At 40.7% G+C, this 13,278-nt stretch overlaps 1 protein-coding gene across 3 annotated transcripts; it reads left to right on the plus strand.

Annotated features, from left to right (window-relative positions):
• Positions 1 to 2,446: 2,446 nt before the first annotated feature.
• NANS (N-acetylneuraminate synthase) lies at positions 2,447 to 12,232 on the plus strand. Of its 3 annotated transcripts, XR_002416049.2 has the most exons (7): positions 2,447 to 2,692; positions 3,857 to 4,072; positions 7,379 to 7,478; positions 7,734 to 7,888; positions 8,923 to 9,189; positions 10,368 to 10,634; positions 10,994 to 12,232. XR_002416049.2 is itself a non-coding variant. In XM_005504595.3 (6 exons), exons 1-6 carry the CDS (start codon positions 2,561 to 2,563, stop codon positions 10,575 to 10,577), a joined length of 1,080 nt encoding a protein of 359 aa, XP_005504652.1. In that variant the 5' UTR covers positions 2,447 to 2,560; the 3' UTR covers positions 10,578 to 12,232. The 3 variants fall into 3 exon arrangements, 2 of the variants coding, with proteins under 2 accessions (XP_005504652.1, XP_064901660.1); XM_005504595.3 differs by having other exon boundaries at positions 10,368 to 12,232; XM_065045588.1 differs by lacking the exon at positions 10,368 to 10,634.
• The last annotated feature ends 1,046 nt before the right edge of the window (positions 12,233 to 13,278 follow it).

A 13,278-nucleotide genomic window follows, 5' to 3' on the forward strand; every position in this document is an offset into this window, starting at 1 on the left:
AATCCTGCTGGCCACACTATTCCTGATACAAGCTGAGATGCTGTTGGCTTTTTTGGCCACCTGGGCACACTGCTGGCTCATATTCAGCTGGCTGTCAATCAACAACCCCAGGTTGTTTTTCTCCAGACAGACGTCTATGCCACCAACACCTAGCTTTGCAGGTTGCCAGCAGCCTGTGTCAAGTAGCCATTACCCTCTTCCCCTGTCCTAAATTCACCACCTGAATATTGCCTTTTAGTTATCAAAGAAGGAATGCCTCAACAATTTCAAGAGGGACAATTAATAACGTTCCAAATGTTTACTGGAAGGAGAGCTCCATGGTGAGGGATTTTATATAGCTGGATGTGGCTGCTGTTTGATTATCTCCTGTGTATACCAGTAGTGCTACTCTTGAGTGTTTACAAATTATGGTTAGAGTCCTAGAGATTTCTCCAGTTTGTTGCAGGTTTTTTTGGGGAGAGAGGGGGTTTCATGGGGGTTTTTTGTTTGCTTGCTTTGGTGGGGGTTTTTTGTTGTTGTGCTTGGTTTGTTGTTTGTTTTGTTTTGGTTTGGTTTGTTTTTCTTCACAGGCCTGTGGCTTTTCTTCATCTTTCAAAGTATGGAAGAGATATTAAAGGAAATCAGAAAGTAAGACATATATGACCTGGATGAATGATAAGAATGTGGAATAACTGTCCTGGTTTCAGCTGGGATAGAGTTAATTTTCTTTCTAGCAGCTGTGTTCTTGATTTAGCGTGAGAAGAATGTTGATAATACACTGTTTTGGTGGTTGCTGGGTAGGCAGGGTCTTTTTCCGCTTTCCATGTTCTGCCAGGTGCACAAGAATCTGCGAGGGAGCAAAGCCAGGACAGCTGACGCCAGCTAGCCAAAGGCGTGTTCCTTACCGTATGACTTCATGCTCAGTATATAGACTGGAGCTGGCTAATAGCACTTCTTCAGAATTAACAGGTGATCAGTGCTGTGGGCAGTGAGCAATTGCATTGTGCATCACTTGTTTTGTTGTTATTAATATTATTACTAATACCATTTCTTCCTTTGCTGTCCCGATCTTAATTTAACCCACAAGGTTTCATTCCTTTTCTTATTCTCTTCCCCATCCCACTTGGGGTGGGGAGTAAGCAAGTGGCTGCATGGTCATAGTTGCCAGCTGGGGTTAAACCACAACACTAACCATGTGAATACCTCTGAATGCAGAGTACTTCTTTCTTCAGAGCTGTTAACTTATAATTTTTCCCCAAACAAAGATACACTTTTGTATTAAAGAAAAAAAAAGTTATTATTGTAAGTAAATAAGCAATTAAATGTTTTCCAGGCTTATCAGGTTCAGCCAAGAGACAATTGGATTGGAGGACAAGAGAAATTGAAACAATTTATCACATTTTTTGAGATCACACTGATGTCTGGGTGGACTCTATCCACAAAGAACGGCTCTGTTTGGTTTATTTCCTGACTGATAATATTACCTTAAAACAGGTAGTTCCTGGTTTGGTTTTATTTGAGTTAAAATGTAGTTATTCAATGGTTATGGTCAATAAACCACTGCATGCAACAAATGTAAGCAGATTGCTCATTAAGCTATACTGTTAGGATAATTCACATTCAGAACTGGGGTTCTTTTACACAGAAATTTGCTCCTCAAGCTGAACAATCAATTTTTATTTCACACATACAAATTTTCACTACAACGTTCTTTATTCTTAAAGCTCTAGAAGAAGTTAACTCCAGTCTTGGGCAAAATGTCACAGCTAAGTAGAAGGTAGTTAATGAGGAAAGCAAAAGTTTGAGTGGAAATAAGGGATATGTGTGTAGCATTATCTGACATTGTTATTACTATCATCTGTTATACAATGATGTTTAGTTAAAACCACAGCAATATATTCCATTTGGAGTCAATTTTGCTTCAAGGGAAAAGGAATCAAGATTTTTTTACACACATACTCCATCTGATTGTTGTTAGAATTGTACATTTGTTTTACACCTTTTAATTATTTTTGTCTTACAAAAGGTCTTACTTATCTATATATTTTAAGGCAAAATCAGAATGCAGTCATCTAGAACATTCTGATCCATTCAAATAACTTGATTTGAAAATACTAAGTATTTTGCCCAATGTGTAAAGGCTTGCAGTTTTTTACGCAACAGAAATTCTAGTTTTCACAGGGTGCACAAACAGGTTAGAGGAAGAACCTGTAATTAGTTTGGGGGTAAATACATTAAGCAGCCTCTGCTAGGGGCACTTCAACCCAATTATGTCCTGTACAGTAACCTGTGCAAATGCAGACAGTGTTAATACAATCCACACACTCCAGCCCATACAGCACCACGGACCGCGGTCTCCCTGGGGCGCTCCCGCCCGCCCTGCGCCACCTGGCGGTCCCGCAGGCAGCAACTTCGCAGCTCCGCCCATCTCCTGGGAGGTACCCAATTGGGGGAGGTGTCGTCACCGACCCCGCCCACAAGCAGCACGGATTGGCTGCCCGCCTCAGGCCGAGGCGGTGGCCCTGCCGGGGAGTTGGGCTGCGTCTATGCGGCAGTGGAGAGAGGTGGCGTGGCGGCCATCATGTCGCGGGAGTTCGAGCTCTGTCCCGGGCGCCGCATTGGCGGCGAGCAGCCGTGCTTCATCATCGCGGAGATCGGGCAGAACCACCAGGGCGACCTGGACATCGCCAAGCGTATGATCCGCATGGCCAAGGTGCGCGGGGACTGCCCTGCTTCTGGTGGGAGGGTGGCCAGGCCGGCGGGGCGCCTCGGGGGCAGGGCAGCGGCGCCGCGAGGGCATGGCAGGGCCCTGTCGCGCTTTAGCGCTTCCTTCGCTGGGTGGGCAGGCCCCCTCGCTCGGATGAGACAGGCATCGGGGTGCGGATGAGCGAGAGGCTTAGGGCACCGGCGAGGGTCGGGGAGCCACGGAAGGCCGTGAAGCCTCCCGCCCACCCCGCAGGGGACACCCCGATCCCGGAGCGTCGTCTCCGGGCAGCGGCACCACGTCAGAGGACTTTTAAAAATAAAGTACCCGCAAGGATCCGGTCGGAGTGAGGGCCCCGCTAAACCGGCTCTTGCTTTGCACCGTTCTGTCTGTAGCTCACAGCCCGCGATCACATCGTGTTTGCTGTTAGGAAGGCCCTGTCTCGTTCCCGGCACACGCAGGTACACACGCAGGCAGTGACCAAGGGGTGACAGCAATCCTTCAATTCTGTCACAAGCTAACGCCCAGTATGGGAAGAATCAAGTAACCGCTGGACTGCCTCTGATAAACTTCCGATTTGACTTGATTGCGCTAGAGTTTTTTGAGGTAATAGTTGTGTTAACTAGTAAGACAGCCAAGCTGTTTTAAAAATTGGTATTATATTTATTAGATATACCTATGTTAGCAAGTGGCAAATCCTCAGTGAAGAGGTTGGGAAAGTGGTGTAAGTGCAAAATAGTGTAGTCAGAATTTAACTTCACTGTTTGCATTACTTCAGACAAATTTCAGATTCATACTCCTTGTTCTACAGAATCCTGTCATTTATTTTATTGTAGAATTATCATGTGATGGCAGATCTTAGAACACACCACAGGAGACAACTCTCCAAATTAAGTGGCATGCACAGCAAAAGGCAGTTCAACTCTGTAGTTTTAGTGTGATTTCTTCCTAGACTGTTGCTCTGCCAAGTATACGTGCATTTTGAAATAGAAGGGCTTATGTGTGCAGGTCCGCTGTCATGCTGTGTTTGTACCATTCCTGTGATTGCTATGATGATAATGTGAAAATTCCACTGCGAGTGAGTACATTAGTGGCACAATCCTTGTGCTCAAACTTGAGATGAGTGCAGTTTCACTTGCACTTCCACTCAGTGTGTACCAGCTTGTTTTGCAGGACTGCGGAGCAGACTGTGCTAAGTTCCAGAAGAGCGAATTGGAGTACAAATTCAACAAGAAAGCCCTAGAAAGGCCCTATACCTCTAAACACTCTTGGGGAAAGACCTATGGGGAACACAAACGCCACTTGGAGTTCAGTCATGATGAATATAGAGAGCTAAGAAAATATGCAGAGGAGATTGGCATTTTCTTTACAGCTTCTGGCATGGATGAGGTATGTAAGCCATACTGGAATGACAGTTGTGTCTGTTGTGTTTGTTGGTTATTACTTGGGCATGATAGTTCTTACATAAAAGGAATACTAAATATGTATGGATGTTGAATTTGTAAATGAAGAAATTAGTGTAGTTGTACTTCTGCTGCTTCACTTGTGTCTTTGTAATGACCGAGTAGATTACAGTATTTTGGAAGACGTGCCATGTATGCTGAGGTGCTTATGCACAGTAAATCATAGAGACAAGGCCTCAGTTGAACTCTGAAAACAATCAAGGCTTTGAGAGTTTAGACCAAGACTAGAATCTGCCCACTATCCAATGCTGTCTGGTATATTGGCTCCAAGCATTTCAAACTTCCCTCTGTATTTGCTTTCTCAACTTAATCCCGATTATTTACCTTTTTTTTTTTTTTTTTTTTAATTTCTGCTGTTTACTAGACCCTAGTTGGTGTTTCTAAGCAGCAGAAATGCTTATATTCCTTTTATTTTACTAATCTCATAGAGAGGGTCTCTACCTTGCCCTGTTGCTCCTGAAGCATTTACTGATTTTTGTCAGTGGGCTCTTAGTCAGTCACCAGCTTGTAAACTTCCTGAAGCTTGTCTGCTGCTGTTCCCCCTTAAGAGATGTATACTTTAACTTTTGGACGTTGCCTACCTCAAAATGATGTTAGTTACAGTATTGACAAATGGCAGTGTACAATTGAAATGTGTAAACTGGAAAGATCAGGTAACAGTTAGACCTCAATACAGATCAGGGATTATAGATTGTTTTACTTTTCCTTGTGGCCTAGAAAATATAGAGAAACAAACTGAAAGAGTCTTCCAGAAGTAAACTAGCCACTTGTTCATAAGGCAAACACAGCAGTGTCCCTATCTTCTGCAAGCAGCCTTATCCATGATGGGACACAGATAAGATGTATTCAGTATTTTAAGGTGGTCTGTTCCATGCTTCACTCTCCTTACCATCTGAGACAATTTGCTATGTATCAGCTTAATCTCCTTTCTCATAGTATTTTGTCCTGCCTCATCTGACATACTTTCATTCTGTCTCCTCTCTGTGTATTTGAACACCATTATTACATCTCTTTTATATTCTCTGGACTAAGCAATTTCAGTTCCTTCAACCTTTTCATGGTCTTTTATAGTAATCTGGCCATTCTCACAGCATCTACCAATTTACTATCCTACTAACCAAAATCCTTGAATTACTGTGCCCCAGTCGAGTTGGTATGAGCACCAAATACCTTAAAAAATTATTTCAGATGTCTGACAGACAAAAAAGTATTTTGCATGTATTGCAAAAGCCCGATACCATGGACTCAGAAATAGACCTGTGAAAAGAGGGTGTTGTGATGTTTCTTTTATTATTATCTTCATGTCTAGGAGACCTGCTGAACAACATCTACTCCTTTAAGAAAAGAGTAATTAAATACAGTAGTCTTGGACTTCTGTATCTGGGATCTTAAAGACCCATATGCCCTTGGGTGAGGAAAAAATCACACTCTTTCTTTGATGTTAAAACCTCCAGCTTTCCAAAGCTATAGTGCAATGCAGAACGCCTTTCATATGCAGCTGCTAAGATCACTTTTGGAATCCCTCTTTCTGAAGATGCTGTTCTCCTTTGTGTGTGGCCTCATCAGCTAATTAACAGTACTGGTGCATGTTTGTGCTGCCTTTTTTGCGTAGTAATCACACTACACAGCTCCTGAGATTTCCGGTGCCATTTCTGCAAGACATGGCTTTGGAGCGTATGGCAAACATTGCATAAATTGACGAAATAAATCCTTGAGAATACGTTAACTTCTGTAAATGGAAGATAATCTCTGAAACTCCATATACGTCAAAGAGATTAATTTGTGTGTTTAACTACAAGGAAATTAATAAAATTATGCGTGAAATAAATATAAAGGCTATGAGTATTTCCTTTATGTACTCTGTTCCAGTGTCTACTGAAGACAAAACAGGATCCCATTGAACCACTCCCTTTAATGTCATATTATTTGAGATTAGTTTCTCTTCCGTCAATCTCTTACATAAAACCTGCCAATTTTCAAGAGAGATTTACCTATAAAGAGTGACCTTATCTGCCATATTTCATTTTCTGTGATCTCCTCAGGCTAGATCTGTGGCTTTTTAATGTAGTGTATTCATCGTCTTCATGCACGATGCATCTTAGTGAATAAACTATGTTAAAGAGATGTTATGCATCCTAGGTACACAAAATTGAATCTGCTTCATAATTATGACAGAAAAATGAGACTGAAGATGTGATTCCCTCCTGGACATTATAGTCTTTCCCTGGTGCAAAGTAAATTTGACTGCAACAAGGAATGAGCTGAAGAAATTAAAAGTGTTTGTGGGTGGTTGAAGCGGGAAAAAATTAGGTAACAATTTCATTGTATCCCCTGGGTGTAAGTGAAAGATTCCAATACCTTTCCCCCACCATAGATCTGTGGTTTTCTTGCTTAAAAGTACTAATTTTTAAAAGGCTGTTGCAATACTGAATTTCATGGAGCCTCTATTCCTGAATTGTCTTTAATATAGCACGTACATTTTTAGAAGAAGGCAGAGTATAATTAACATTTGAATAAACTTATATTATTGGCATAATTTATATTTATTTTCTAGTATCTTTCCTAGAAGCAAATTAATTTTGAAATTCCCTTTTTTGCACACCTACGTTTTTTTCAGGGGCTTATTGTATACTCAAACAATTTTTCAGAGTGACTACTTCTACTTTTAAACACTCTGTTCATGGTTTAGTATTTCTGACCTGCAGGGAGTGTGTGGCAGGAAGACTGCATGCCTGTAGTACATTTCTTCAACAGGGAAGCTCCCATCTGCACATGGTTGCTCTCCGTGGTAGCGCCAAAAAAAAAAAAAAAGGCAAGAATGCTGTGGCCCACAAGCTCATCTTGAAGCTAGAGGAGCAGCTGAGCTCACCTGTACTAAGCAGCTCTACCTATGGCTGGCTTGCCCACCTATGGCTGGGAGACCAAAGAGCCTGCCTTGAGACAGGGATCCCAGTCAAAAACCTGTGGAAAATCTGTTTTTGAAGTAAAAAAGAAGACACCTCAATGACACTTCACTTGGAGGGAAGTCAGAAACTACTATACTCAGAATAGTAAATGTTATTTCAGTAACAGTGTGTTTTGGGGCAATATATCTATATGACCTATTTAATTAAGTTTTGGTTTTGCTATTTTGAAGTGCTGTTTATTTCGCAGAATTTTCCCAGTTCTTTATGTTTGATTCAGCTGAAGTGGTGTATTAAAATAAAAATGCAATTATTTCTTTTCCTTGTAGATGGCTGTGGAATTTCTACATGAACTGGATGTTCCATTTTTCAAAGTAGGATCAGGAGATACAAACAATTTTCCATATTTGGAAAAGACTGCAAAAAAAGGTAAGCATTTTATTTTGAACCATCTTGGTAAACATGACTGTATCTCAGTAGATCAGTTATTAGATATTTCCTCCAACTGATTTTGGAAAAAAATTTCAAGTACCTTTAGAAGAAAATTATCATCAGACTTGGGGAGAAAAGGTTCACCTAGCTTCATTTTTTAGTCTAACTGAATTCATTTACTTTAATAATTTAATATTGTGTAATTTTCTTATAGACCTAGGACAAAACCTGTGCATGTTTTCTAATGGCTAGGTCGCCCAATGGTGATTTCCAGTGGGATGCAGTCAATGGACACAATGCATCGGGTTTATCAGATTGTGAAGGCCATCAATCCAAACTTCTGCTTCCTGCAGTGCACCAGTGCGTACCCACTTCAGCCAGAGGATGTCAATCTCCGTGTTATATCGGTCAGTGAATAACCCAGAGTGTACCATAGGTAGCATACCAGAGAAAGACTATGCACTTTTATTGAGATATATTTGCAGATCTTAGGAATGCTGGAATTTGCTTCTGAGAAGTTAGAAAATGTGTCATGTTCCACTAATTCATGCAAGTGTTGAAGTAAAAATACACATTGGATCCTCTTTTAGCAGAACTCAGATTTGAGGAATATGATAAAGGATATTACTGTAATTAATTACAGATAAACAGAGGAAAATATGACGTGGTTAACAGGTTAACACTGTGCCTTGTAGCTAAAAGATAAATTATGCATACTGTTACCATTATGAAGGTGCATGGAATTCTAAATAGGGAGCTAGACCAGGAACTTTTGCTAAAAGTGCTTCATGTGAATATCAGAGCAATGAAGAAAATGGATTAGGCCCTTGTATAGTTTCCTTCACTGAAAATATTACTTGGATATGCCTGATAGTGATGCAAGATAGTTTTCCCAAATTGGCTGGTGTTCAAGCGCTTGCCTAGCTTAATGCAGACATAGTACGTTATTTTTCATAGAATGGGACGTGGCTGCATTTAATTGCCTTTAGGAGTAGGTGACTGTCCCCTATGTATGGCTGAAAGAGTTGCTTCAGATTTTAAATATGGGGTTGGAGAAATCTGCTTTGGATACAGATGTAACTTTTGGATGAAAATAGACCACTGCTCTATTACTGTAACTTACAGTGATGTAGGCTTTGAAGACCTGGAATTAAAAGGAAAAGCATAAGAGAAGTTGTAGAACTCAAAGTACCTCCTTTTGCTTGTCAGTATTGATAATCCTAGTGAAATTCTTTAAAAATGACAGTCGGTAATGCAGTGTGACTTGTTGAATATAAAAAAAAAATTCATTCTCAGTATAACCGACTCTTGGTTTTGTTGGTGGTGGTTTTTTGTGGCACAGTGATTGCCCATGGCTTTTATAGCAGTTATCACTGTTAAATATGCTTTCTCCTTGAAATCGCTACCTTGGTAATTCAGATCAATTCTGTCATGATTCAAGGCGTATCAGTCAGCTTTTCCTGATATCCCCATTGGCTACTCGGGGCATGAAACTGGCATAGCCATTTCAGTGGCAGCTGTTGCTATGGGTGCTAAAGTAGTGGAACGCCATGTGACTCTCAACAAAACATGGAAAGGAAGTGACCACCAAGCATCTCTGGAGCCAAATGAACTGGCAGAGTTGGTGAAAGCCATCCGTACCGTGGAAAAAGCAATGGGTTCTCCAGTCAAACAACTGCTGCCCTGTGAAATGGCTTGCAGTGAAAAGGTAACTTTTACTTTTGATTCATGTATAGCTGAAACTTATTTGGGCCTATAGCTAATAGCTATATCTTCCAAAAATTAAATTGCTAATTGTCTATTGCAGCGGTGTTTCTGCTTCTGCACTCAAAAATTTCTGCTGCTGAGTAGCAGCATGCACAATGTTAATGCTTGGCCTGCTGAAACATTAGTGTAGACCTGTCATTTTCTGTTAACTGCTGTTCTTGGCAGTCAGTAACTTTTTACCAAAGTATAATGTTGTCAATTTTCAGTATAATGGAGTTCTTTGTATATCATCAAGTGGTTAACTAAGTTGAGTAGAATCACAGAATCATTTAGGTTGGAAAAGACCCTTAAGATCATCAGCTCCAACCATTAACATAGCACTGCCAAGTCCACCACTAAACCATATCCCTAAGCACCATGTCTACACATCTTTTAAAGACCTCCAGGGATGGTAACTCAGCCACTTCCCTGGGCAGCCTGACAACCCTTTCCTTGGATAATTTTTTCCTAATATCCAATGTAAACCCCACCAATGCAACTTGAGTCCATTTCCTCTCATCTTGTTCCTTGGGAAAAAAAGACTGACACCCTCCTCGCTGCAACTTCCTTTCAGGTAGTTGTAGACAGTGATAAGGTCTCCTCTCAGCTTCCTTTTCTCCAGGCTAAACAACCCCAGTTCCCTCAGCTACTCCTTGTAAGACTTGGGCTCCAGACCCTTCACCAACTTTGCTGCCCTTCTTTGAACTTGCTTCAGCATGTCAGTGTCTTCCTTGTAGTGAGGGACCCACAACTGAACACAGTATTTGAGGTGCACCCTCACCCGTGCTGAGTACAAAGTACTCAGTAATAGTTAATAAGACTAATAGGTCTCTCTGACTGCATACAAGCTACTTTTAGACTAAGCTAGAACAGTAGTCAGTCTAATCAGATTCCTTCCATTCTGACTCTGAAAAATTCCAGTGAGCCATTGTCTGATTTCAAAAAGGATAGGGATGTTCCAGCAGCCTAGTTATAGTAAAGATTTCCATGCTACCTCAACCTTCATTTGAAATAAGAAGTAGTGGGGAGGCCATTTCCATGCGACCTGTTCCCAAGTAACTTTAGAATATTTTTTAGCGTTTTTGGTATACTAAGTCTAGGAATGTGTTTGGCCTGAATTTTTTTTATTTCTCCCTGTAGCTGGGAAAGTCTGTTGTGGCGAAAGTGACAATTCCTGAAGGTGCAGTACTGACACTTGACATGCTGACAGTGAAGGTGGGAGAACCCAAGGGATTTCCCCCAGAAGCCATCTATGATCTGGTGGGCCAGAAGGTTAAAAAAAATATTGAAGAAGATGAAACCATCACTGAGGAAGCAGTAGAAAATCATGTCAAAAAAGTAAAGTGCTAAACCAAAGTACTCCATTCCATATTTCATGATGTAGTACTGCACTACTACAGAACATATGTAAGTATAGCAGCATGGTAGATTAGAAGAAAAGGGTGTAACAAGTTAGAATTTTCAGGGTCTCATTAGCAGGAAGTTTCTGAAGCAAGGGGATGTAAATTATGAAGAGTGATTTTATTAGAAACTCTATAGCATTTGGTCTAGAAAATACCATGCTTCTGTTTTCTCCATTCCACTTAACCTAGATTAATTTGGAGTTTTGCCAAATCTAAGACCACAGTTTGCTGCTTTCCAGCTTCCCTTTTCTGGTAAGAATACAGTAAATTGCAATAATTCTGTCTACACTTTTGATTGTTCTAACCTCCTGTCTTTTAATGTTCCTTTCTTCTCTGCCGTTTTCCTTACCACTGTGATAACAGGACGCTAGCTGGAGTTGAATGCAGTTAAGTGAAAGTTTACATACACTGAACAGAAAACTACACAAGCAACCTGATGGATTTTTCTCAAGATGAAAGCCTTAGGATAAAAAGTCTCAAGTCTCACAGCAGTCAGTTGTGGGAATCTGCACTCTGGGGAAAATGAGCTCCTTGAGAAAGCTAGGTTCTTAAAAGTACCAAGAAAGGAAGCAAACTGGATATGTAGAAAGGTCCTATTTAAGGGGCAAGACCCTTCTTGTGAACTGAAAGGCAAGAAGGTAAGCCAGACAAAGATCAAGGGTGGAAAAACACATCTGAGATGGATCAAAGTAAACTTAACCTAGGCTTCAAGAAAATGTCAAAAGCATTTATTGTGAGCTGAGCGAAGTCTGGAAACTTAAATCAGTTCTGTGCTGCATTTTGATTACCTGTGTTTGTACCTTGGGGTGATTTCTCATGTAGGAAGCCAAATACTGGTGAAGATTCAGCAGCCTCCTTCCTGTACTAGCAAGCAAATACATTGGTGTTTTTTGAGTTTGTTGTGGGTTTTTTGTTTGTTGGTTGGGTTTTTTTGGTTGGTTGGTTGGTGTTTTTTTTTTTGGTTTTTTTTTTTTTGGTTGGGTGGTGGTTTTTTGTTGTTGGTTTGATTTGGTTTTCTTGTTGTTTTGTTTTGGTTTTTTTTTGTCCCTGATGCTTGTGTTAGAGACAGCTGAGGCTGGCTGCTTGAGTAGTTCACATCACTGTGCTTCAGCATGATGGACAGTGCTCCTCTTGTGTGCTCTACTCTTTCATCACAGCTTCACACTTTTCAAGTAAGAAAGGCAATCCCACTCCCGTCAGCCCACTGCTCATCCAGGAAGGAGACATATGGCAATAACTGCAAATGAGGCATTCCTCAATTAGCTTCATTGGCACAGAACTGCTCTCGTATGTGCATTTTTCTGTGGTGGTATAATTTATTAGTGATGGTTATTTGGAACTTGATACCTCTTGGTCATGAGTTGGTGAAGTATCTTGAATTTGGTGGTGGTGTTCTGTACCTGTGAGCTGTTTACTTTCAAAATGTTTAGCCTTCTGCAATTCCGAGGAAACTGTATTTGTATCTTTAAACTGGGAAACAATGAGTCTTTGAATCATGTGTTAGACTGTTATGTGAGCCCTGATTGATGCCTTACATTAAAAAACTACTCAATTGTTTGTTCATTTTTATTTCAAATTTGAGAATAAATGTATCTCAGAAAACAAGCTGTCATTTCTTTGTTTCAGCCTATGGTCAGACCTTGCCTTTGCCAGCACTGGTGATGATTCCAGGGCCTTTAGTAATTGAACAACACAAGATTTACCTGACCTGCTGTAAGTAGCAGTGGTTCTTCAATCCAGCAGGCCTGGTTCTGGAGGCTGCTGTAAGCATAGGCTTCAAAAATTTCTGGGACTTTACTGTATTGGGGAAAAAAAATCCCTATACAGAAACTTGCAGGCTGTCTCTCCTAGTTTTATGTGACCGTACCTTTATCCAGCTGCAGTTAAAGAGTCTTTGCAAATGGGACACAAAAATAAATTGAGCAGAAGTGCCCCACTGACCTAGTGTTTTTATGGCACCTGTGGGTCCTCCTAGTGTTTAATCTTCTGTTGGGGGTGGTACACAATTGTTTCTTGTGCCTCTACTCTGTGGGAAGGATAGGGCCACCCAGAAGCACATTTCAGATTTTCTGTCACAAGACCAGCTAGTGGCCATTAAGTGTGGCTATAGGCTACTACTATAGGTTTACTTGAAGGGACTTCTCCAACAGTTGGTGCCAGTCTATGATTCTTCTGAGATGATACGTATAAACTTAGTGCATTTATTACCCAAATCTGGCATTGTCAACTGTAACAATAAGGAAGTATGAACTTGAAGCTTGAACCAAGTGAAGCCTATTACCATACTATTACCATACCATACACAATTGCAGCCTCTCCAGGTAGATAAGGGGAGGGACTTTTAGTTAATTAAAAAAGACAGCAATATGCAGGTTCAAATCTGAGTTGTAATATGCTTCTTCAAACCAGACTTTTTGCAAGTTGAAAGATGCACAAAAAAATTTATATATAGCACTTAAGGTGGTACATTGACACCATTTATAAAAGCCGGATCACCTTCCCCCATTGAAATATGCATATACATTGAAACTTACAGTTGGTTTTCTTGCATTTAGCTATTAACCTTCTAAAAGCATCACAGTTACAACTTCCATATGACAGTGATTAATTAATATAGGTCATTGCTAAAGTGGCTTTCAGAAGAAAAA

This window comes from Columba livia, chromosome Z, assembly GCF_036013475.1.
Source record: "Columba livia isolate bColLiv1 breed racing homer chromosome Z, bColLiv1.pat.W.v2, whole genome shotgun sequence".
NCBI lineage: Eukaryota > Metazoa > Chordata > Aves > Columbiformes > Columbidae > Columba > Columba livia.